At 53.2% G+C, this 26,220-nt stretch overlaps 1 protein-coding gene across 2 annotated transcripts in view; it reads right to left on the bottom strand.

The window, feature by feature from the left end:
* The window catches only part of Dop1b (DOP1 leucine zipper like protein B), a 79,169-nt gene that overhangs the window by 44,902 nt on the left and 8,047 nt on the right, over positions 1-26,220 (bottom strand). For both annotated transcript variants that reach the window (XR_007834993.1, XM_051191918.1), the window contains exons 4-10: positions 15,635-15,816; positions 14,732-14,902; positions 6,803-6,992; positions 5,366-5,464; positions 4,604-4,727; positions 1,603-1,712; positions 958-1,072 (exon numbers count right to left, since the gene is read on the bottom strand). Coding sequence is in view for 1 of the 2 variants with exons in the window: in XM_051191918.1 (XP_051047875.1) it covers positions 958-1,072; positions 1,603-1,712; positions 4,604-4,727; positions 5,366-5,464; positions 6,803-6,992; positions 14,732-14,902; positions 15,635-15,816 (991 nt within the window). In the remaining variant the exon portion in view is untranslated. The remainder of the gene's footprint in view (positions 1-957; positions 1,073-1,602; positions 1,713-4,603; positions 4,728-5,365; positions 5,465-6,802; positions 6,993-14,731; positions 14,903-15,634; positions 15,817-26,220) is intronic.

The raw sequence follows: 26,220 nt of genomic DNA, 5'->3' as shown, positions 1-26,220 counted from the left end.
CAACTGCTCGGCATGAAGGTAAACACCGTCTTCTGGAAAGTTCAGTCTGTCCCGGGCAGCTTTGACACAAAACACACATCTCCTAATGCTAAGTCTTATTTCTTCTTTGAATATCTCCCTGAGCCACATAGCAAGTGCCCAACATGCTAATACCACTCTCTTCGCTTCTTAGGCTACAACTCGGCTTTTCTGAGATGGAGTTTACCGCCACGTACAGAGGAATCTTAGGCGCCACTGTTGGTGGACGCAGCTGAGGAAGAGAGATTATGAAAGCACAGGTGATTTTAGCGGAGAGGCTCGCACAGTGGGCTGGTGAATGACAAAAGGGATTGTGAGGCTCAGCAGAGATGGATTCTATTGCAGCAGGCAAGCATCTGGGGAAGCCTTGCTTAGCACTACGAGGCCAGCAGCCCATCCTGGAAAGGAAGAGAGCTATCGCCTCAAAGCTGTCCTCTGACCTCAACATGTGCACGTGGTACGCACAAGAACACAGGCACAGTACAAAGCACACGTGACGAGCTTTAGAAAACTTCAGTGAGTGTGTTGGTGTGTCTATAACCGCAGGACTTTGGAGGCAGAGGCAGGAGATGGTGGATTCAAGGCTGCCTGGCTACTTATCAAGTTCCGGGCCCGCCTGAAGGGTACAGACAGACAGTCTCAAAAACCCAAAGCACAGACAAGACCAACATCCCAGTAGCTGGAGACCATTTCTTTGCAGAGGAGTGGCTTGCTCACAGGAGTGTGTGTGTGTGTGTGTGTGTGTGTGTGTGTGTGTTCCTTACCAGATATAAACCAAGGCTCATGAGCGGCTATGACACTGGAATGCCACTCTCGGGAAAAGCACGGACGCTCTGCACACGCACCCACAGCAGCAGCCAGAACTTCTATACGCTCTCAAGACTCCAAAGCCCATGACCCACACCTGTCCCTGTGGGGCAATGGCTTCCCCCACTGTACCTATTTCCGGCTTGTCCAGCAGACTCACGAGGATTCGGAAAGGCTTGAGGTATGCGTGGTGGCGCTCCTCTATGTCAGCGTCTGAGAACTTCTGATGTAGTATCTCGGACAGAGCCTGTGTGTTCACAAAGCCACTCATCAGGGTGCAGTATGTGGGAGGGTTCAGCGTTGTGGGTTGTCTGTTGTTAAACACTGGGAGAGGACGAGGGCCGGCCCCAGCCCACAGCACATGCATGTCAGCCCTTCAGGGTCACATCAGCGTCTGCTTTGAGGTCTCACAAAGAAATGCACTGAAGAACTATCTATGGTAAGGAGTTGGGGCTGGAGTCAGAGGGTAGAGAGCCTGCAGAGCATGCACGATGCCCTGGGTTCAGTCCCCAGCACCACACAGACCAGATACAATGGCGCATACTTGCGATCTCAGCACTTAGGAGGTGGAGGCAGGAGGATTGGAAGCTCACGGCCAGCCTAGGCTACCTGGTGGGTTCGAGGCCAATCTGGGAAACGTAAGACCTTGGCTTAAAACAAACAAACAAACAAACAAACAAACACTAGAAATAACAAAACAAAAAACATAAAGAAAGAAGACTGTAATGAGAAATATCCTGATTGTGGTCAAATTTGCATTTTCAGAAATGTCCTTACCTCAACTAAAAGATTCTTGGAGTATTTATCAAAAAAATATGAGGACTGGTCTTCGTAAGAATTAGAAATGACAGATTCTGGCACAATGGTATTTCCTTTAATGTCTGAACCTATAAAAGAATAAATACCACAGGCTGTACAAAGACCTTGTGTTTCACAGGGTTTACCATACTGTGCTAAAGTCTCCTGCTACAGATTTAGTACATACAACTTCTTCAACAGAAAAGCAAAGTCAGATCTATTCACTGCTCCAGGGAGGAACCTGTACGAGGCAAGCATCCTACAAGGCTCTTATCTTCTGACAGTGCCGTCCTGGCTAAGGACCCAGCAGGAAGAACTCATCCCACAGGGCATCAGCCTAGTTTGTGCCAGGCATTGTAACCCTCTTCTGCAAGTTGTTTATAAGGATAGGAGCAAAGGCCGTTCCCGCATCTCAGTTTATTTGTTCAGCAACCAGACTGACTGCATACCTGCAAAGACCTGAGGTCCCAGCTCACAGCTAAGCAAGGCCCAGACCTTTATACACAGAGTGCCATGTTTCAATGTGTAGCCCTGGCTGTCCTGGAATTTGTTCTGTAGACCAGGCTGACCTCAAATTCAGAGACCGGCCTGACTCTGCCTCCCAAGTGCTGGTATTAAAGGCTTGTGCCACCACTGTCCAGCCAGAAATCATCCTTTTCTTTAAAAATCTTTAAAAGGGGGCTGAAAGCAACCCTGCCTCGGTGGTTAGGAGCACATCCTGCTCTTGCAGAGACCTGAGTTCAGCTCCCTGTACCCAGGTTAGGAGGCTCACGACAGCCTGCAACTCCAGCTTCTTCTGGCTCTGTAGACACCGCACTACCATGCAGAAATTCCCTCAACACACACAAACACCCAGACACACAGTCACACACACACACACACACACACACACAGATACATACACACACACAGTTACACACACACACACACAGATACACACACCCAGATACACACACACACACAGATACACACACAGATACACACACACAGTTACACACACACACACAGATACACACACACAGATACACACACACACACAGATACACACATACAGATACACACACACACACACAGAGAGATACACACACACACACAGATACACACACACAGATACACACACACACAGGCACACATAGTCACACACACACACACAGATATACACACACAGTTACACACACACACACACAGATACACACACCGTCTTTCACATACACACACAAACACCCAGACACACAGTTACACACACACACACACAGATACACACACCGTCTTTCACATACACAAACACACACACAGGCACACATAGTCACACACACACAGATACACACATACACACACACATCCACATGCACACACAGCCACACATACAAACCACATACACACACACACACACACACACAGATACACACACCGTCTTTCACATACACAAACACACAGACACACAGTTACACACACACACACACACACACAGATACACACACCGTCTTTCACATACACAAACACACACACAGGCACACACAGTCACACACACAGATACACACAGTCACACATACATCCACATGCACACACAGCCACACATACAAACCACACACACACACACACACACACACACCGTCTTTCACATACACAAACACACACACAGGTACACACAGTCACACACACAGATACACACATGCACACACAGCCACACATACAAACCACACACACACACACACACACACACTTTTTTAAACTCTAAATTTTCCAAAGCAAGCTGGAAGTGTATGAACCCTGGGCTTTTCATTTCCAGAACTATATACGTTGGGCTGGGAGGTGGATGCCTGTATCCAGCACTCGGGAAGTGGAGGCAGGGATCAGAAACAGGGAGTCATCTCAGGCTCTACTGTGAATTTAAGGCTGGCCTAAGAAACATGAAATTCTGTCTCTAAAAACAGGGGGGTAACTCCATCAGGAGCCCGTTGTTACTCATCTTAAAATCCATACTAAGCTTCCTTACAGTGACTTTTGCACATTTTACAACTAGGGAGAAGCAATCCAAGGGTGTCCTGACTTTAGTGTGGTAAGATCCATACACTGAAGGGTTAGAAAAGCTGTGTGTGTGTGTGGGGGGGGGGGTCAGCAGCGGTGAACATACCTAGCATGCCTGAAGCCTTATGTTCCATACTAAGCACTGGGAAACACGGAAGACAAGAAGAGAGATGCTACACGATTCTTTCACAATTGCTCTGCACATCACCTTTTCCTTAAACATGCAGGGACGTGGGAACATATAAACAGCAAGGTTTTCTTTTAGTCCTCTCATTTCCTGGGTCCTGTCCCTGGGAAGCCTTCCAACCAACAGCCAAGGGGTCAGTGTCTACAAGTTTCAAGTTGTCCACAAAAACACTATCAGATGTGGCCCAGGGGCTCTTGTGGTGTCTCTCCCCAGCTGTCCTCACGTGGGAGGGTTTCACAATGTTCTGGGGTTTCCCCACAGAGAACCCTGTCCTGTGAACAGAGCACACAGCAGGCCTCTGCCTCCTCTCTGTCCTGAGGGTTGGACCCAGGCTTGCACATGCCGGGACCCCCTCCCTCCCCGACCTAGCTTAATTTGATTTTGAGTCAGGGTCTTGCTATGTCTCTGACTGCCCTGCCTCAGCCCCCTTGCCCTGTGGTTAATACAAATGTCCCATCACGCCTGACTTTATAACAGGCTGACCATTTAATAACATGCAGTTACAGATTTTTGGTATTTCCTGCTCTTAGAATGGAACTCAGCTGGAATTTTAAAACCCCCTTACTTCCCTTTTTTTTTTTTTAAGGAAAAACAAAAAAGAAGAAGTTGCAGATAATCACAGCTCCTGCAGGAAGCCGACCTCGACTGACCCGGGCTGTATCAGTCATCACTGTCATTCCACAGTTCCTGACTCAGAAACATCACTCAGGTTCCACTTACTCCACAAACCAGCACCAGCCGCTCACACTCACGCAAGCTGAGTACCTAGTAACCAGGCGTAGAGCCTTCTATTGAGAGACATGTCCCTTCTCAGGAGGGTCTGGGTGGCAGCAGAGAGAATGTGTACGATGTCGCGTCTGAGCAGGGGGATGGCCCTCTCATCAGGGTCCTATCGGGAGGACGGAGAAGACATTACCTGAAGGGAACGCTGAGCAGGCTCCTGGCTTCTGACCCGTGGCTCTGCTTTAACCATCCGCCCCCCTTCCCCCCAAGACAGCTGTCAAGAGGCTGCCTGTTCCCAGGTAGCCCAAAGGAGCCAATCGATGCCTACTGCTGGGTACCACTTCCTCAGAGCTGGAGTGACAGACTGAGATGCAGGGGGCTAAGACTCACAAGGTCCTCCCCACATAGGGAGTCACACAGCAGTGTGACCGCTGGGGAGAGGGAGCTGCCAGTCTCAGCGACGCCAGGTAGGCCCCTCCCACGATGATAATGCGGCTGCCTGAGACCACCGTTCCTTTGGGTGACCCTAACGAAGCCACTGCTTCACCAAGCTGGGTCCAGGTGGCATCATCCCCTCTCTCTGCTCTGTCCCCGGTGCCCTATCTGCCATAAAGACACATTTGTGCACCTGTTCCCGGGGAAAGCGGAGCCAGGCCCAGGGAATGCGTGCAGGCCGCCAGTGGCTGAGCGGAGTGGAGAATACCCAGTGGCCCAACTCTGCATGGCGGAACTGTAGTCCACACAGGCACCTGCCCTTTGCCTGTGAGGTAACAGAAGTGTCCAAGGGGGCAAACGTTGACTCACCAGACAGGTGTAAAACGGGAAGAAGAACAGAATGATTTCCAGGTTATTCCTTTGCACAAGGACATTGGTGTCTAGCAGTGCCGCACACAGAGATTTCACCTGAAACAACCAAGCACAGTGCGTGTTCCCCAGACACCCAGTGCCCTCTGCTGGCTGCTCTTGTGCAGCCACAAAAACTAGGTAACTTTCCTGGGAGTCTGGACAGGACACTGGCACACTGGAGGTCAGGGTGGAGGCTCTGGGGACTGTGATGCTGCAGAGAGAGGGAGGGAGGCATACAGCTGCAGGCCCCATCCGAGGGCTGCGGGGAATGACGGACGGACGCTACACCCAGTCCCAGATCATGGATTCCGTAATCCCACACAGGACCCAATTGGAGGAAGACAAGGGTTCCAGTGGGTCCTGAGTCAAGGCAATGCCTACTGAGTATCCTCTCTGAATTCAGACAGGGGGTGCAGATGCACGGGGCTGAAAGCCTTAAGGCCTGTGGGAAGTTGTAAAGTCATGAGGCATGGGGGCCCAGAGTCTGAGGAGACAGCCGGTGAGCGGGCAGCTGGGAGCAGACTGGGAAGCTCCTGAATTGGGACTGTGTGGGTCGCATATCACAGAAGCACAAGACAGGCGTGCGCACAGCCACACTTTGCAGAAGCACCTAACAAAGAGCTGGTCAAAGTGGGTGGAGGTAGCCAGTGGGAAAACTGTTGGCCCAGGGGGAGACTTAGGCAGCAGAAACAGGGCTCAGAAAAGGAGAGAACAAACAGGCCACACCCACCGGACGGGAGTGGGGACACATCCATGCGGGATCTCCCACGTCCCAATCACAACCTGGAGGACTCTTCGAGTCTATCACGTAATCCCCAGAAAGACCCAGTGGGAAATCCTACCAATCCCCTGCAGACAGAGTTCCTGCTAGCTACACTCTGTAACCCATTAAGTTAATCTGGAAACCCTAAGCTTAAAGTGTGGGTTCAGTCCCGGGCGGTGACAGACAGCTCAGGGTCATGGGTGGGGAAGGACAAAGGTCTGGGTTCCCGGGGAAGGAGGGCTCCCTTCCCTTGAAGGGCCTGGCGAAGGAAGGAACCTGGGGAACCCTGACATGTAGGGGTGAGGGCAGCCGAAGAGGACCAGGGCAGAGCGAACAGGGCTTGGAGGCACCGGGACCCCAGAGCAGGATAGGGGACACTTTCAACATGAACAGTGGGGGAGTGATGGTCAGGGGCTCAGCAGAGATGCCTGTGCACCGTGTGCACAGCAGGAGTCACTGAGGGGCCACACTGCCAGGGCAGCGGAGTGGGCTCAGCAGCTAAAGGGTGCTCGCTGCTGCTGCTCCACAGGACAGGACGAGTTCAGTCCCCGGGACCCCCGTCTGTCTCTCTCACCACTCACAAATAAGAACTGCCCCTGATGCCCGCATCCCTGGGAGAGCACGGCACCTACCGTAAGCTGGTAATCGGTACCCAGCATGTATTTCTGCTCCTTGCCCGGTGAGTCCCTGATGATATGGTTCACCACAAACAAGGAGGCAGGGAGGCGGACGGAAGGGCTGGTCAGGACACTCCCCCACAGGGCAGCATAGAACACCTCCCGGCCCACGACCAGGGACAGTCTCAGGAGCAGGGCATCTGTCCTGTTGGTGAAAGAGGACAAGGTTTCAGGGGTCCCCCCTCCTTCTGAACTGTGGAAGAGCAGAACACTCACGGGCTCAGCCCTGGCCAGCAAGCCCCATCTTCCGGTCATCTCTACACTGCAGTACTTCCCACCTGCCTGCTATCATGTGTCACACCCATGTGGCACACAGACAATCTCTCAGGTTCTGAGGATGGAGTTCCGGTTGTTGGGCTTGGTGGCAAGCACCTTTGCCCACTGAGCTGGTCCCCTTTATTGCATTTTAAGTAGACTTGTTTTTATTTATGTCTGTGTGTCTACAGTCTAAGTGTGTGTGTGTGTGTGTGTGTGTGTGTGTGTGTGTGTGCTTGCAGGCACCTGTAGTGGCCAGAAGAGGGCGCTGGATGCCTGGGAGAAGGAGCTGAAGGAGGCTGTAAGGCACCCAGCATAGAAAGTGGGCACCAAACTCCGGGCCTCGTAAGGCAGCAAGTGCTCTTAACTGCTGAACCATCCATCTCTCCAGCCCCCCACACATAATTAATGCATTCGTGTGTGTGCATGTATGGGGTGTGTACCTGTGTGTGTGGTATGTATGTTGCATGTGCTTGTGTGCTTGCATGCATGAGCAACAGACACTGGCAGGTCAGAGGACAATCTGGGAAAAGCTGACCACTTCTCCCACCACGCGGGTCCCGAGGGTCAGACTGGGCACCAGGCTTGGTAGGAGCCCCCCTTTATTTTCGGGCAGGGTGTCTCTGGTATCCCAGCTGGCTTCCTGCCTCAGTCTCCTGAGTGCTGGGAATCACAGGTGTCCGTCATCGGTCTGGCCACACCTCTCATCTTCCCTTAATCTTTCCATGACACAGAGCCAGCCGCTCATGACGCACGTCACCATCAGTGAATCAGGGCCCGTGTTTTTCCATGGGTGCTAAAGCAAGGCTCTGCCACGTGTGGGCCGCTGACCCGGCAGAGAGGGCTCACCGGCCTCCTGATGGAGCTGACTCAGCACCTACAAGGACTCCATCTCTCATTTTCCCGCCTGCAAAGCGTTGGGAGGGAAGAAGGCCAGGAGCCCAGTGTGGAGAGCAGCTCACGGGTTTCTCAGTTCAACCCTTCTGTGCTCAGATCCAGGCTGAGGGACCCGGGGCAGCACTGACCTCACCATGAACCCAAAGTCTGCCCTGAGACAGAGCCAAGAGTTTCCGCCTCCAGGAGATGGCGTTCAAAGAGGAACAGCAGTGTCTGCATAAAAAACGTCATGGGGCAAAGGCGTGGGCACGCAGGCTACACCGCTGGGTGTGAGCACTGGTGCCCTGGGTCCTTTGTGGCCCCCAGTGCCAGGCGAGTGTGATACGGCTGGCACTGTGAAGACCACCCCACATTAACCACCTTCAGCTTGCCTTCTGACTAAAAAAACAAATAAACAAAAGGGAAGGAAAAATACTTGGTGCAAATACATGCTACATTTATATATTAAAACAGAGCTTGTTCTCCTTAAAAATGAGTCTGGCTGATTAATACAGAGACTCACAACTGGTCAAGTGTACAGGGAGAGGGGCTGCAGAGAGCTCTGAGTACCTGATCACCCTCCTCCCTGAGGAGGGAGAGGGGCTGCAGAGAGCTGTGAGCCTGATCACCCTCCTCCCTGAGGAGGGAGAGGGGCTGCAGAGAGCTGAGTACCTGATCACCCTCCTCCCTGAGGAGGGAGAGGGGCTGCAGAGAGCTCTGAGTACCTGATCACCCTCCTCCCTGAGGAGGGAGAGGGGCTGCAGAGAGCTGTGAGTACCTGATCACCCTCCTCCCTGAGGAGGGAGAGGGGCTGCAGAGAGCTGTGAGTACCTGATCACCCTCCTCCCTGAGGAGGGAGAGGGGCTGCAGAGAGCTGAGTACCTGATCACCCTCCTCCCTGAGGAGGGAGAGGGGCTGCAGAGAGCTGTGAGCCTGATCACCCTCCTCCCTGAGGAGGGAGAGGGGCTGCAGAGAGCTGAGTACCTGATCACCCTCCTCCCTGAGGAGGGAGAGGGGCTGCAGAGAGCTCTGAGTACCTGCTCACCCTCCTCCCTGAGGAGGGAGAGGGGCTGCAGAGAGCTGTGAGCCTGATCACCCTCCTCCCTGAGGAGGGAGAGGGGCTGCAGAGAGCTGTGAGCCTGATCACCCTCCTCCCTGAGGAGGGAGAGGGGCTGCAGAGAGCTGTGAGCCTGATCACCCTCCTCCCTGAGGAGGGAGAGGGGCTGCAGAGAGCTGAGTACCTGATCACCCTCCTCCCTGAGGAGGGAGAGGGGCTGCAGAGAGCTCTGAGTACCTGATCACCCTCCTCCCTGAGGGTAAGGGATGGGAAGACTGTAAGAACCGGAGCCAGGTGGAATGGGAGGACAGTGTCTTCTGGACATGACGGGGCCTGTGAACCCACAAGCCACTGCGCCTGTGGTTACCTGCTTGCACGAGACAGGCAGAGCCTGGGGCTCTCAACACTTCATCAAGGGAGGGGAGGGCCTCGTGAGGCCCCGCCCCTCCTTCCCTGAGGGCCTAAGATGGTTAAGGTGTCTGAGGTGACTTTCTGCAGTGGGGGGGCCAGGCATTCCTAAGTTACCATTCTCTTCAGGAAGCCCTGTTCAAACTCAGAGGGTCGCACACAGCAAAGGCACAAAGTTCAGTGGTGGAGGGAGGGGCCTGAGAGGGTCGGAAGGTGAGGAAGACACAATTCATCGCATACATTTATAGAACTGCCAAAGAGTAAAAACCTAATGCAGGTTTAGGAGCCTAAACCTTACTGCCTCCTAAAGTATTTGCAGGAGATGACGACCGGATCTTAGGAGAACAAGGGTGAGAGGCTGACATCCGGCCGAGCGTTCAGGCAAAGGCCACAGGAGGGTTTGCCGCTGGACGTACTGATCCTTCTCTAAAGGCTGAGCAAAGGCACAGGACTTGGCTTTGCTGCTCTCTGAGCCATCACACGGGGCGGAGGGACCACTTGGCAGCTGCACTGTGTGGTAAATTGGCCAGAAGAGCCCATGTGTGCCAGGACACAGCCCTGCTGAGCAGCCTCTGCGCAGGGCAGGCGGGATGCTCCTCACCCAGGGATTGCTTTAGGAACTCTGCCCGTGACCCAGATAATGTCCACTACGAACACTGGAGCACACACACATGCCCACACTCTTGTCCAGGACAGGCCGTCTCCAAGCACACGGGAGCACACACACATGCCCACACTCTTGTCCAGGACAGGCCGTCTCCAAGCACACGGGAGCACACACACATGCCCACACTCTTGTCCAGGACAGGCCGTCTCCAAGCACACGGGAGCACACACACATGCCCACACTCTTGTCCAGGACAGGCCGTCTCCAAGCACACGGGAGCACACACACATGCCCGCACTCTTGTCCAGGACAGGCCGTCTCCAAGCACACGGGAGCACACACACATGCCCACACTCTTGTCCAGGACAGGCCGTCTCCAAGCACACAGGAGCACACACACATGCCCACACTCTTGTCCAGGACAGGCCGTCTCCAAGCACACGGGAGCACACACACATGCCCACACTCTTGTCCAGGACAGGCCGTCTCCAAGCACACGGGAGCACACACACATGCCCACACTCTTGTCCAGGACAGGCCGTCTCCAAGCACACGGGAGCACACACACATGCCCACACTCTTGTCCAGGACAGGCCGTCTCCAAGCACACGGGAGCACACACACATGCCCGCACTCTTGTCCAGGACAGGCCGTCTCCAAGCACACGGGAGCACACACACATGCCCGCACTCTTGTCCAGGACAGGCCGTCTCCAAGCACACAGGAGCACACACACATGCCCACACTCTTGTCCAGGACAGGCCGTCTCCAAGCACACGGGAGCACACACACATGCCCGCACTCTTGTCCAGGACAGGCCGTCTCCAAGCACACGGGAGCACACACACATGCCCGCACTCTTGTCCAGGACAGGCCGTCTCCAAGCACACGGCACGGGATACCAGTTGCTGCATGATTTTCACACAAGAAAGGTTCCACCACCGAAAGCCTGGAACCTCTCCCACTGACCGCTTTCCACTTCTCAGAGGACACAGGCTAGCTCTCTGTATTGGAGAAACACAGCTGTACATCTCATCTTACTGTATTCATTAGAAAACAAAGGCCAGGCCTGCTTGGCAGTGTTGGGAAGAGGGGGCAGGTGGATCGCTGTGAGTTTGAGGCCAACTCTTTCTACATAGTGAGTTTCTAGACATCCAGGGCTACATAATAGAGAAACCCTGTCTCAAAAAACAAAACAACAAAACAACAACAAAAAATCCAGAAACAGGGCTGGAGAGATGACTCAGCAGTTAAGAGCAATGACTGCTCTTCCCGAGGACCTGGGTTCAATTCCCAGAACCCACATGGTGGCTCACTGTCTGTAATTCCAGTTCTAGGGGACCCGACACCCTTACACAGACACCCGTGCAGGCAAAACAATAATAAATGTGATGTAACCTCACCCAGGAAAAGCGAAATAACTAGTGAAAAACTCGGAACTTTGTATCATGTGAGTGTGATTCAGGTTACCTCCGTGGTTAGACCCTAAAAATCAGTGTGCAGTTCAGAATCCAGAACCCCAAACTTTTCATTCAAAGTCAACTGACAGCAACCGCCACCGCCACAGCCCTCCAAGCCCAAGCTATATCCCCTCTTCCTTATTCTCCCTGGCTGCTGCCGCCCTATCCCTCCTGCAGACACAAGTCCATCAAGTGAGAAGCAAGTGGGTGGCCTGCCCAGGGATGGTACCGCAGCCCGAGCATCTCATAACCCTGGCTCTGCTGCTATTTGCCCAATGGACAGACAGGAGGCTGGGTGTCTCCGGACCACACAGCTCGGTGTTACTGTTCCAAACTGAACAGGCATTACGAGTGAATACACATGAGTGATGCCAGGTATTCAAGCCAGCATTTCTCAAACCCCTGCCATCCCAGCTACTGGGACATGGAGGCCAGCGAGACGATCCCAGGAGTCTGGGGATTCAAGACCTGCGGGGGGAACGCAGCAGAACCCAGTCTCAAAAGCTAAAACAGATAAAGCAGGGTTTCCTAACCTAATGGTACTGACTGGGGGCTGGAGCTTTGTCCCAGGGGAACTTACAAACCTGGGCGCCTGCAGTACTGGAGACCTCTGGCAGCAGCGCCAGCAGCTGACACACCCCAACCTCTTGCCAGAAACTTCCAGGTCCCTCTAGCAGAGCAGTATCGCCCCGTGGACTGTTGTTGAGACAGGGTCTCACTGTGTAATTGGGGCTCTCTTCAAACTCAGGGTAATCTTCCTGCCTCTGCCTCCTGAATAATAGGGTTATGTGTGTATCCAAGCGCCACTGATTTAAGCGGTCATTTCTAGTTGCCGTGTCCCCTTTCTTCGTTTCCCCTTCCTGTGGGTTTCTGAGCTGGCTACGGATCCTTGCTGGTCCTGCCTCAGACACACTGGGGCTGGGATCACAGGCACCTGTGTGTCTCCTTACAGCCATCAAGGCACTCCCCGGCCCCTGCCCGCCCCCTCCTCCTAGGAAGGAGACTGGTGAGTGTTTGCCCTTTAGGTCTTGTTTTCTTGGTGACAAAGCACAGGCGTGTGGCTTTAGGGTCCTTCAAAGGGCTCTGGGGCAGGAATGGGGATCTGCGACCTCCAAGGGTCAGAAAGCCAGGACGGTGGCATTGTTACACACTGGCTAAGAGTGCCGTTTGTTTGCCTTCGCCGAGACGTTCAAACAGGGAAAGGTCTCCAGTACAGGAAAGCACATCCTCACAGCTATGCATCTATCATAACCCTTCCCAGTGCCTCCCAACATGAGCGATGCAACCCTGGTCCCGCCTCTTCCTGTCCGTGCTGGGAATTAACGTGCTGGAGTATTCTGCTCTATTCCTAAAGGCTTAGGTGTCCAGATCTTTCTGAGATTTAAGAAGAAACAGCAAAGACCCATCTTACACTGCCATCTGGCTCACACACTCAGGGTCTTCGTAAACGCAGCATCTACCGAGGGAAACTGATCGCCACTTCTGAGTGTGGCAGTCACCAGCTTGGCTTCCAGCGACAGCCAAATCTACCCAGCGATTCACGCAGCTCTTGGTTCAATGTCAAGAAATCACAATGTTGGGGGAAAATACCAATATTAAACAACACTATCAACTGTTCAAACAGACTCATTGATCATCAAAGAGCAAACAAAACTCCAGCTTTTTACACGGTTCTAGTGTGAGTAACACAGATTTTAATGAAGGACCTGGGGGAACTCCAAAGTAACGTGTTAACCTGTTAGAGAATGTACAAACTCATATATGCACACATTGGCACACATTGGCTCGCGCGCATGCACACACGCGCGTGCTCACACACACGTTATCAGAACACAAATGTACCAGAACTTGCAGGAAGTCTGGTAATGCCCCCCACTTCCTGTGTCACCATGACTACCGAGTTCACACACTCCCAAGCCTCACCATCATGCTAGCCATCATGCATGGCCACAAGACAGATTCTCCCTTCATGGCTGTGACTATGATGGTGGGCTCCCCAGGGAAAACCAGGGCTGAGCTAAGTGAAAGCCTCAGGGTGTAGCAAACCTCTGGTTAGGTCTGTCCGATCCAAGCACAATGCAAATGAAATGCAGCCCGGGTCACTGTCACTGGCTACCACACTCTAGACTACTCTGTTCCCCGGGGCTTTGGAGCTTAGGGGGACACTCCAAGTAAGGCTGGGATTGACTCCTTGATTCTACAAGGGGCTCCAGGCACTGCCCAAATACATGCCAGGGTGATGTGTTTGATGCCTGGGAACAGCAGAGGCCAGAGTGCCGGCATATGGGGGTGGGTACAGGCACAGTCAGCAGTCACCACAGACGGGCCCTATCACCAGTGGCTAATCACTGCAACATCTCTCAGAAGTCAACACGGACGGCAATTCTTTATAATGACTAAAAAGAAAAGAATTCATAAAGCGCTTTGTGCATATGCATGGTTTATGTGGCCACAAATTTTCTCCGGCTTCTGAGCTGTCACCAGAACCCTGTGAGCTTTAAGCTCTTTAAGCCTGCTGAGGGCTGTGAAGAGATCCTGCTCTGCTCTGGTCCCTGAGATTCTAGCACTTGGGAGGCAGGGACTGAGGCGGGAGAGTTGCAGTTAGATACCAGCTGGAGACCCATTGTGTAGCAAGACCTCCATGTGGAAAAAACAAAATAAGAAGAAAGCATAATCGGGGAGAAGAACCCGCCTCTGCCTTTTCATTTAGAGACCGAAAGGCTGTTGGTTCTGGGGTCTAAACCATGTGGATTCTACTCGAAGCTTTGTCCATCCCAGTGGTGGGATCACAGAGCCCTGCTCATCTTCCTCCCTCACCTGTGAACGGAGGTGCCAATCAGGGGATGCTTCCTCCACCAGAGGAGGTGGGCATGTGCATCTGTGTGTGCCTTCCCTCCACAAGCCGTGACGACGCGGACAACTCCCGAATGGTGCCCTGCACAAGAGCTTCCCTTACTAACGCAGACTCTTCTCAAGGTCAGGGTCTCACATAATCTCTCTATTCCTTGGCTTCCAGGCTGGCGAGGTTCTTGGAAGCAAGGACTCTGTCAAGTAGCGAGCAGAGAAATGTGATGTATCCCTGCCTTCTGTGTGTGTGTGCGCGTGCGTACGTGTGTGCATGTGTGTGTGTGTGTGTGTGTGTGTGTGTGTGTGTGTGTGTGTGTGTAAGATCCCAGACCTAGACAGGGAAGGCCAGCACCCCGAACACGATGTCCACCAACCTGTCATAGATCTCAGAGCCCTCTTCCAGGCCCGGCAGCAGGCCCACGAGGAAGGCCTGGAGACTGGGCAGGAGCAGCCTCTGCAGTGGGAGGAAGTATTTCTCATACAGGCCAAGCAGCACCGGCCGCACCGACATGGCGGCATAGGCCAGCAAGGGAAACAGGCCGCAGCTTTGAGAAAGACAAGAAGGGCGGGCGTCACAGACGGCAGAGGTCAGCAGCGGGCGGGGGTGGGGGGATGAGGGTGGGGGGTGGGGGAGAGGGAGGGGAGAGGGAGGGGGAACGGGGGGAGGGGTGGGGTTGGCTCTTTACTTCCACTTGCTGGGGTGAAACCCAGCATCTTGCCCAGGCTCCACCCTAGTCCCAGAAAGGGACTGTAAACATCAGGCAGAGCCACTCACCCGGTGACAGACGCACATGTGACATGCGATGGTCATACGACACCCGTAAGTCAAAAGCAGGCAACTGAGCTAAATGCACATGCCCGTGCTCCTTGCGTGTAACACGTGAGCCGGGACCCAGGACTCCCTGGAGGAGACCCACCTCCTGCTCCTGGCTAGGGTGACCACGCCGTGCGACTTTCTCTCCTATGCATATTTAGCTTGCCGTTTTCCTTTAAAGTTTTTTTGAGGCGGGATTTCACGTAGCTAAGGGTGACCTTGAACTTCTGCTCTTCCTGCCTTCACCGCCCCCCCACCCCCGGCCCCCAAGCGCTGGAATTACAAGCATGAGTCACTACACACAGCTTATCAGTGCTGGGATCAAACCCAGGGCCTTGTGCCTGCCGGGCAAGCACTCTGCCAACCGAGTGACAGCCCCAGCCCCTTGCTTGTCCTTTTCCAGTCGTGAACTGAAACACGGCTTGCCCCAGCGATGACAGACTAGATTGAGACGCTGCTGTACCTGTACAGGAACAAGTCCTTGGCCAGCCATTTGGTCCCCACGATCTTGAAGATGATCTCGTAGGTCTCTAGGGCCTTCAGGTGCACTCCGCTGGGCAGGGCAGGGTGCAAACATTGAGCCAGCCTCTTGCTGATGAGGAGCCTTCGAGGTAGCAGGGAATACTTCAGGTTGCTCTGCAGAGCCTGCGAGACAGACAAGAGAAGGCGGGTGATAGGACCGCTGTGCCATTTACAAAGAAGAGCAACCCTGTGGAGGCCAGGACGCGACGCGGGGCTGCGGGAGACACATGGAGAGGGTCACACACCGAGAGGGTCAGAGGAACCGTGCGCAAACTCCACAGGCCCTGCCCGTGCTGGGAGGGAGACAGACAGCCTCTTGGTGGCACTATGGCATCCACGGACAAACGGACATGGGTCATACGCACCTCTATCCCGGGAGGCCAGCGGGCCCAGAGAAATGAAGAAGGGACACTGGACTATAATCAGCAGGCAGCCTTGGCTCCCTACCAGGAGCCCGCCGTGCGCACAGAAGCCCTGGCTGTTTGCTCAGGGAGAAGGGGTCTCATTTCTACATCATTCTCCAGTTACCCAGACATGCAGTTTTGGGTGGAGCGCATACGTGGGGGAAGGACAATTTCTGGCGTCTACCAATTAGGGATTGTGCTGAGGACACCAGGATTCCACAGGAAATTGTAGCCCCTGAAGTGTGGAACAGCAGCATCCCCAGGCAGGCTGGCAGAGAACCCAGGACACAGGTTCTTCATAGCGTGGCTTCTGGAGCTGGGGTATTTGCTAGGTGTGTGCAAGGCCCTGGGTGCCGGAAGCAAACGAGAAAACCTACTCTTTCTGGCACGGAGAAACAGAGACGGAGTGCGGTATCTGGGAGAGTTCCAGGAACTGCCTTATAATACTAACTGTCTCTATCAGCACCCCCCCCCGGGTTATCTTATAATACTAGCTGTCTCTGTGGTCTACCAGCCCCCCACCCCCACCCCCCAGTTATTCTTACACACGTATGTGTATTGAGGGCATACAGGGTAAACGCCAAGTTTCCTGAGAACCACGCGAGGCCTCCAGAGCATGGTGTCTCGGCCAGACCTAACCCATTTCCACTTTGTTTCTCTTTTGGGGTATGTGTGCACATTGGGTGTTTTCCTCAACCATTTTCTACCTTAAAAAATATTTAGCGTGTGGGGAGCGCACATACTATAGTGAGTGTGTGGCGGTCATAAGACAACTTGTCAGAGTTAATTCTCTTCTCCCACCACGAGGGTTCCAGGGATCAAACTCAGGCTTTCTGAACAGGTAACTTTATCCTCGGAGCCCTCTCGCCAGCCCCCCCCCCCTCATTTCCTGAGGCAGGGTCTCTACCTGAACCTGGAGCTTGCTGACTCACTAGGCTGGGCTGCCAGCAGGCCCCTGAACCTCTCACACTCGCCTTCCTGGCATGCGGATCACACATGTGCGCTGCTTTGCTGTATCCCTCTGTTTTACACGGGTTCCAGGACACTGACCCCAGCCAGGCCCTTTACCAACAGAGCCACCTCCCGGCCTGTCACCTCACTTTGTGAAGTGTTACGACACCAGCTCCACAAGTCACAGCACAGAGCAGTCATTGTTTTCTATCTACACTATGCAGCTCCTCACCTGAACCCGCCTCCATCCACCTAGCTCACTCAGTTTACCCCACCTCCCAGGGAGGCGGCAGAGTCCCCAGACAGGACACACGTCCGTCCGTCCGTCCTTCCCTCCTGCAACTCTGGGCAAGGACCGTCTTGTCCACCTGAGCAGTCCCCAGCTTCCCTGAGGAGCTTGACACCAAGCAGGCAGCTGCATGCTCCAGCCCCAGGTCAGGACGATGGCCCTGGGCCATGTGCCCTAGGGGCCAAGACAGCTTTCCGCTTACAAACAAAGACAGACACTGCTTCCACCTCTAAAACAACTTGGGTTAAGTGGAAGGTAAAGGAAAGTCAGATAAACTAGAGGTGATCAAGAAGTTATCATTTTTTCTTTGTTTTATTTTTGTTTTCTCGAGATGGGGTTTCACCCATGTACTCTGGCTGTCCTGGAACTTACTCTGTACCGTATCAAGAAGTATCTTGAAGGGCTGGGGCAGAGGCTCAGCTGGTGGAGTGTTTGCCTAGCATTCATAAAGCTCTGGGTTCACTCCCCTGCGAAGTGTAAACCAGGCATGGCAGCACATGCCTGCGATCCCCACACTCAGGAGGTAGGACAGGGGGATCAGGAGATCAAGACAATCCTCGACTCCACAGTTCAAGGCCAGCCTCGGATGTAAGGAGATGCTATCTCAAGGTGGGAGAAAGCATCTTACTGCATGACTTAGGAAGGGTCTAATGGTCTAAAACCAAGAGGAGCCCAGCAAAACAAAGTATGTGTTTACGTAAAGACAAAAAAGATCCAAGGCAGCCACTGAAATCACAGGCTGGCACAGAGGATGGGGACCACGGACAGACAGGAAACAAATGTGGGCACGTGGCAGGAAACAGTACATTTATGTGGGACATTTTCACACACACGGAAGAACAGGCAGAACAGCCAGGTGACCGTCACCCCGGCTTGGCCAACCAACTGACGGCTGTTCCTAAAGACACAGCACTTAGATGCTCTCTGTGACTATGGCTGACCAAGACTCGTCAGTGCAGGAGTTGTTGCCAACCTCTCGGCTGGTTCTCTGTTCAAGTCCACACCCTGTCTCAAGTGTATGCCCAGGCTGGCTGCTGTCTGTGGTTTCACTGAGGTGGTCTGCACCAGTGCAGGGGACTGGGATTCCTGAGTGTGCTCACAGACAACATGGATACCCACAAAGAATACGGTTAACGGAACTGTTTCAGCCCTTCCGGTATAGGCTTCCTCTCAGGGAGGAAGGCTTAGAGATCCTCCCAGAGCAAGCCACAGTGGGGGTTCTTTTCAGGAAACTGGAGCCTCGGTTGGCGGGCCAGCAACCCTGGCATACACAGTTCATGAGAAACAGTCTACAAACCCATGAAAGACTCCGGGAGGCTGGTGAGCTGGGAAGGGAAAACAGTCATGTTTTCAAAACCATTTCAGTCACTTCCATGGAAAGGAAAAAGTATGATTGAACAGGAAATTAAACTTCCTTATTCATTTCACTCAGGAGCTATATAATCCTGAAAGAATTCCCGAAACGATATTCTTGACCTCATTACATCCATAGAGGCAGAAGACCGATGTGATCACCAGTTTGGTGAGACCCTGACTCAACATCCCCCTCTGATCTGTGTGTGCATGCATGTGCACACACGTGTTTATAGTACAAACATCACACACACACACAGCACATTCTAAACTGCTCTTGCAGAAGACAATGCTTAGCACAGAGGGTCAGATGCCATCTATACAAAATGTAAGCAAGCCGGTTTAACACGTGTCTCCCATGGAGCCAACGAGGCACAACACGCCGTCCTCGGGAAGTCTGTCATCTGCAGGGGGATGCCCACTTTACAAAGCAATAACAAAGCCGTAAGATGTCACAGTGAGTCAGGCTAGCCAGGTGCCGAGGGTCAGCATCAGTTACGCCTTCGCCAAGGGACACCAACAGTGCCCTTTAGACCAAACGGGCATTGCGTAATGGCAAACTGGCCAGGACTTCCCGTATTAAGGCAAGCCCGGGACTGACATGTCAGCACAGAGAGTCACGCCTCACTTGAGGCCGCAGTGACATGGAGGTGGCTGCAAGAGGCCTCCCCTAAGAGCCGGCTGCTGGGAGTGGGGGCCCACAGCAGGGCTGGCCCGTGTTTAACGGGGACGGGGTGTGTGTGGGACACTGCTTCAACTTCTGTGTCCACACGAAGCTTCCTTCTCAAAAGGCTGCAAGCTGAATAACACCAAGCTGCATTCAGTCAGCGAACTCTGACCCAGCGATGCCAGGATGAGTCAGCTCTCCAAGCAGGTTCCAACACCCACCTCCCGGCACTTGGTAGAGCTGCTGGAGGCGAACCTGTGTAGGTTAATTCAACTATGCATCTCTTGTACACAGATACATTAGAAAGCTAAGGTTTTCTTTTTAAAACTTCTTAAGACAGGTATGGAGGCATATGCCATTAGTCCCAGCACCCAGGAGGCAGAGGAAAAGCAGATCCCTGAGTTCAAGGCCAGCCTGGTCTACAGAGCAAGTTCCAGGACAGGTGGGGTCACACAGAGAAACCCTATCCCTAAAAAACAATAAAAATAAATAAATAAGCAAATAAAAATTCTTATTAAGTCAACTGCAGGGGCCCAGGACTAAAATCCTACCACTTTCAAGGCAGAGGCAGGAGGATTGCCATGAGTTGAGGCCCAGTGTTTTCTGAGCTGCTGCTGAGGCGGTGAGTGACAGAAGGCGGATGGAGAGTCCCAAAGTGCAGGCAGGAAGGGGCCTGGCTACTGCAGGGCAGGCCCAGAGGCCGAGGGCAGCCAGTGGATGGCAGGGATGGCTGGGACGGTGGAGGTGGACGGTGGTGACAGGTGGCGGGGACGGTGGGGGTGGATGGTGGAGGTGGAGGTGGACTGAGGTGGTGGACTGTGGTGGTGGACTGTGGTGGTGGACTGTGGTGGAGGACTGTGGTGGTGGACTGAGGTGACTGTGGTGGTGGACTGTGGTGGTGGACTTTGGTGGTGGACTGTGGTGGTGGTGACGGTGGTGGACTGTGGTGGTGGACTGTGGTGGTGGACTGTGGTGGTGGACTGTGGTGGAGGACTGTGGTGGTGGACTGAGGTGACTGTGGTGGTGGACTGTGGTGGTGGACTTTGGTGGTGGACTGTGGTGGTGGTGACGGTGGTGGACTGTGGTGGTGGACTGTGGTGGTGGACTGTGGTGGTGGACTGTGGTGGTGGACTGTGGTGGAGGACTGTGGTGGTGGACTGTGGTGGTGGACTGTAGTGGAGGTGGACTGTGGTGGAGGACTGTGGTAGTGGACTGTGGTAGTGGACTGTGGTGGTGGACTGTGGTGGTGGACTGTGGTGGTGGTGGACTGTGGTGGTGGTGGACTGTGGTGGTGGACTGTGGTGGTGGACTGTGGTGGTGGACTGTGGTGGTGGACTGTGGTGGTGGTGACGGTGGTGGACTGAGGTGGTGGACTGTGGTGGAGGACTGTGGTGGTGGACTGTGGTGGTGGACTGTGGTGGTGGACTGTGGTGGTGGTGGACTGTGGTGGTGGACTGTGGTGGTGGACTGTGGTGGTGGACTGTGGTGGTGGACTGTGGTGGTGGACTGTGGTGGTGGTGGACTGTGGTGGTGGTGGACTGTGGTGGAGGACTGTGGTGGTGGTGACGGTGGTGGACTGAGGTGGTGGACTGTGGTGGAGGACTGTGGTGGTGGACTGTGGTGGTGGACTGTAGTGGAGGTGGACTGTGGTGGAGGACTGTGGTAGTGGACTGTGGTAGTGGACTGTGGTGGTGGACTGTGGTGGTGGACTGTGGTGGTGGTGGACTGTGGTGGTGGTGGACTGTGGTGGTGGACTGTGGTGGTGGACTGTGGTGGTGGACTGTGGTGGTGGACTGTGGTGGTGGTGACGGTGGTGGACTGAGGTGGTGGACTGTGGTGGAGGACTGTGGTGGTGGACTGTGGTGGTGGACTGTGGTGGTGGACTGTGGTGGTGGAGGACTGTGGTGGTGGACTGTGGTGGTGGACTGTGGTGGTGGACTGAGGTGGTGGACTGTGGTGGTGGTGGACTGAGATGGTGGACTGTGGTGGTGGTGGACTGTGGTAGTGGACTGTGGTGGAGGACTGTGGTGGTGGACTGTGGTGGTGGACTGTGGTGGTGGACTGAGGTGGTGGTGGACTGTGGTGGTGGACTGTGGTGGAGGACTGTGGTGGTGGACTGTGGTGGTGGTGGTGACGGTGGTGGATGGGTGCAGAGGCAACAGCTGTCTCTCCCCGAGGGGCCTCTCTCACGAGGAAAGCTTGGGGAAGGCTCGGAAGTCACCAGAAGGCCAAGGGTCCATACCTAACCTGCCAGGCTGGTCTGAGTCAGGGCCCCTCCCTCACTGGCTGCCAGGCTGTCACAGGCTACCTGATGCCCAAGGCTGTTTTCTCACTCAGAAAATGTGCTGTCACCCACGCAGGGGCTGGCAACCCTGAGAGGAGAGAGACACACAGACTGTGAACCATTTCACACTCCACACTCACAAGCCAGCACAATACACAGTGACCTCACACACATCATACTGTACATGCCCTACAGAGACATGCATGCACTGGTCATCCCTTCACATGTACCCACGGTTCACGCACCTATCCCATGTACACTCACCTTTCACATGCACACAGCACAGATACACACACAGCCACATGTCTCCCACATTACAAACAGCCCCACACACGCACGGACACACATCATCAGTAACAGGGGCTTCCCATCTCCCGGTTATGTGACACGGGAGTCAGTGTACCAGGACAGAAGACTTCTGCAATTTTGAAACAAGGCATCCTCCTGCCTCAGTCTTCTGAGCGCTGTGATTACAGGTGCATGCCCTCAAAATGAGCAGAAACTAGTTCTTCAGCCAGGCCATGGCGGCTCACAGCAGGTCTGCTCTCCTCACACCAGGCTGGCCGGCTTCAGAATGGCTTCTGAGAACTTGGGCCAAGCCACAGGAGTGTTCTGTTCCCTATAAGCACACAGACTCTGGAGTGGGGCCTGGGGGTTACTCAGCTGGCAGCGTTCTTGATAACAAACCAGAGAACCTAAGTTCAATCTGGGACCTTTCCTCCACACACGTACTCAGGAAGAGCCCTGGTCCAACCAGCCAGCTGCCACTCAATGGAGACAAAGGGCAGGGACTGGCAATGGCCATCCTGTACCATTCTGTGTTCCGGGATTTGAACCCAGGACCTCTGACTGTCTAGGCAAGGGCTCTGACACTGAGCTGCAGTCCCAGCAAAACTCAGTCCATGTTCTTTTCCTATCGGCGGCACTGGAGGTGAGGGGCGAGCTCAGTGGGCCTGGCATACACCAGGCCAGGTTCAGTCCCATTCTGCAGCTTTTAAGGACACAAAAAACACCTTCGCTGTTAATTGCCAAATGTGTCGGGGTGGCCCACAGAGGATCTAGGAGGTTAAAGGATGGGCTCAGCTGGGGCACATTTGTCTGTATGGACACAGACTGTCCGACCATGCAATTTTAAATAAAGAACGCATGATGTAACTTATAAAACCAAAAGTCCAGAGTTGCCTCTGGGGGCGGGGGCAGCATTCAGAAACACCTGGAGACATTTATGACTCTTTCTGTTTGGGGGTGGGGTATAGGAGGGCGAGGCTATACTGGCAGGGAATGGAGAAGAGGTCAGAATGCCAACAAACATCTCAGAGTACACAGAAACAGCCCCCACCGCCACCCCAGCCCCCCCCCCAACACCGAGGCTGAGACATCCCATGGAGAGGGGCAGGGTTCCATCCCGGGCCTACAAATATACAGAGGAGCACAGCAACAGGCCACTCTCAAGGGAGCAAAAATAACCAAGCTGGGTCCTTTTCTACCTTGGTAGCAGAGGAAATCCCTTTCAGAAGCCGGCCAGCGGCCTTCCTGCCACACCTCAGGGGTTCCAGAAATCACAAGGCCGCATCTAAAGTAAACTGCACCATGGGAAATGGAATCCGCAAGAATAAATCTGAAAACTGGGGTGGCTGGCTACCTCAGAACTCACTCCCATAGCTTTTCTCCACACAGGTGGAGAGCCACACACCTGCCTCACACTCAGAAGTGAGGAGTCTGCATATGAACCCAGCTGCTCCCACACTGAGCATGCTCAGTGCCCCGCCCTTCCAAGGCAACCCAATTAGACTGTCTTCCAGTTAGCTGGGGAGTCACCAGAAACACTAGGAAGAAAGGATCTGCCGCTTGCACAAAAAGCAGCACTTTGAGTACTATGCACACACACACATTATAAGGGCGTACTTTATTTTTAGAGATAATGTATATGTGTCCATGTGTGGGTATGTGCATGTGACTGTGGTGACCTCAGAGCCCAGAGACACTGGGTCCTCTGGGGTTGGAGTTGCAGGTAGTTGTGAGCGGCCTGGTGTGAGCACTGGGAACTGGACTTCGGTAAGAGCAGTGTGTAATCTCTGCAGACCAACACTTGGCATACTGGTTACCAGTGAAATGACACACGCAGTAACTGTGCAACAGAGGAAGGGCGTAGGGGAGAGACAGCGAGAAACACCGAGGCTGTCCCGCCACAATCACTGCCTAACGCGATCACCTCCCCATTCGCCCTCAGCAAATGCTTGCTGGGCCATCTCTCAGGCAGGGGACATGTTTCAGTATGGTTGGGGGATGTGAGTGGGAGGAAGGTGTGCATTAAGACTTATCAAACATTGTTGTGGCTGGAGAGATGCCCAGTGGCTAAAAGCTTGTTCTGTTCTTACAGAGGACCCGAGTTCTGTTCCCAGCATCCATGTTGGGCAGCTCACAACGATGGGTAACTTCAGCTCTAAGGGTCCTGACACCTCTCCAGAAGCTCCTGCTCTTACATGCATGTGTGAGGGAATGTACACGCGTGTGCACAAGCAGGACTGAGAGAGCTATGTAGAAACTATTTGTTTTTCTGTCCCTCACTTTATCATGGCCACACTCTCCTGTTAGACTACTGGTCTACCTCATCTGAAGGCCACATAAGCCATTACACTGTCACATCATGGTTCAGTTCAAGGTGCTCCCTGACTGACGCAGCCACTTCCAATTATTTGTTACCACATACAACAATGAAGGCTCTTACAACTACCTTTGTGTTTTATGACCATGGGATTAAAATAAATTTATAACGGCCCATGCTAACATCCTAATAGTTTATCATGTGGGAAATGCAAAAGTCACAATGAACTTCTAATCCATTCCCTATGAATAATGGCTCAAGTCTGTGCATACCAAGTGCTAAGGACAGGAAGGGCCACAGCTCCTACTACATACAGCACGGTGTTGAATGGTGCATCTCCCGGCAAACCATTTGTGGTGTCTGAAGATTAAACTGAGCCAGGGAGATGGCCCAGCAGCTAAGAGCACTTGCAACACAATCCAGAGGAACAGGGTCTGGAGCTCAGTGCCCTCGTTAGCAAACCTGTGACACTAAGCAGTCCCAGCTCGCTTCTGAGCTCCACTCAAGCACGGGTTCATGCACCTACACACACATGTGCAGGCACACATACAACATGTGCACACATACAGATGGACAGACAGACAAGTCTTTAACAAATTAAAACAGGGCTGCATTTCCAGAGGACCCAGGTTCAATTCCCAGCATCTACATGGCAGTTCACAACTGTCATGACTCCATTTCCAGGGGATCCTCCGATAGACACACTAATAAATCACTTTTGAAAAATTAAAACACACACCCGCTGGAAGAAACTCAACTGTCCATTACCAGGAAATGGATCTACAAATTGCATCCATGGACCTTATTCAGCAGTACAAGGTAAATGAATCATCAATATCTATGTAGCTTGGTTAGACTTCAGAAAAGCTTTGATAAATGAAAGAGGCCAGAACAGAAGAAACAGGATGTGCCCATTTATACGAATCTAGACAGTGTTAGGGAGCCAAGGCTAGCCTTAAACTCACTATGTAGCTGGAGGCTGCCCTTGAACTCTTGAGTGTCCTGTATCGAGCACCCAGCTGCTGGTATTATACGCCTTTACCATTACACCTGGCTCTGTTCATATGAGACTTCTTAAAATACAAACTCATCTACAGTGACAGAGAGGAAGGAGACGGCTGTCTGGTGCTGTGGATACAAAATACGACAGGGAACTTCTGGAGGTGACAGACACACGCTCTTGATGATGACGATGCATGTCACAACCCATCAAATCACACTGACATGTGCAGGGCTGGCGTTTGGCTCAGTGATAGAGTTCTTGTGAGGACTTAGGCCTGTAGGACCACGTTTAGGCTGCTGTGTCAATACAGCTTGTCTGGAGGTGTGGGCCCCACTGAAAGTACAGATAGGAATGCCTATACTGGACTCAAATACCAGCTTGAAGGGTGGTGTTCACGTCCAAACCGTTGGCTGGATTGAAAGGCAGCCAAGTTTAACTTTGCTCTTCTGTCTGAGTCTGATTACTCTGCCATTACAAAACATTACACACTGTCTTTTAAACAACACGAATTTACCACTGAGAGTACAGAGGCCGCAAGCAAGGGGCAGCTGCCTGGGGTCTCTGCCTTCTGGCTGAGTCTTTGCATGGGGTGTTCGGAGGGAGCAGACAAGGAAGGACCTGCCATTTTCCCCTGTTTCGAGGCCACCGTCCTATCAGATAAGGGCCCATCCTATGACTTCAGTTAACTTAAACTGCCTACTAATGACACTTTCTCTAGAGTCACTTGGGGGGGCTAAGTCTTCACCATACCACTGTCCATGTGGGCAGAGCTCAAGCTTCACTTTCTAGGCAGAGAAATGTCATGAGTCACTATCTCTTTCCTGGACCCCGAACTCCATTCTGCTGGATGACACTCCGCTGCTATTTAGTTACTGGTCACTGGAGGGTTGACTGCCTATGTAAACAGGGCTGGCTTCCATTCCTCCAGCAGACTGGAAAGGGTGAACTACAAACAAATTCTTTCACTCAAA

This window comes from Phodopus roborovskii, unplaced genomic scaffold (assembly GCF_943737965.1).
Source record: "Phodopus roborovskii unplaced genomic scaffold, PHOROB, whole genome shotgun sequence".
NCBI lineage: Eukaryota > Metazoa > Chordata > Mammalia > Rodentia > Cricetidae > Phodopus > Phodopus roborovskii.
Note: the sequence above shows the minus strand (reverse complement) of the source record. Positions and strands in the feature narration are given on the sequence as shown.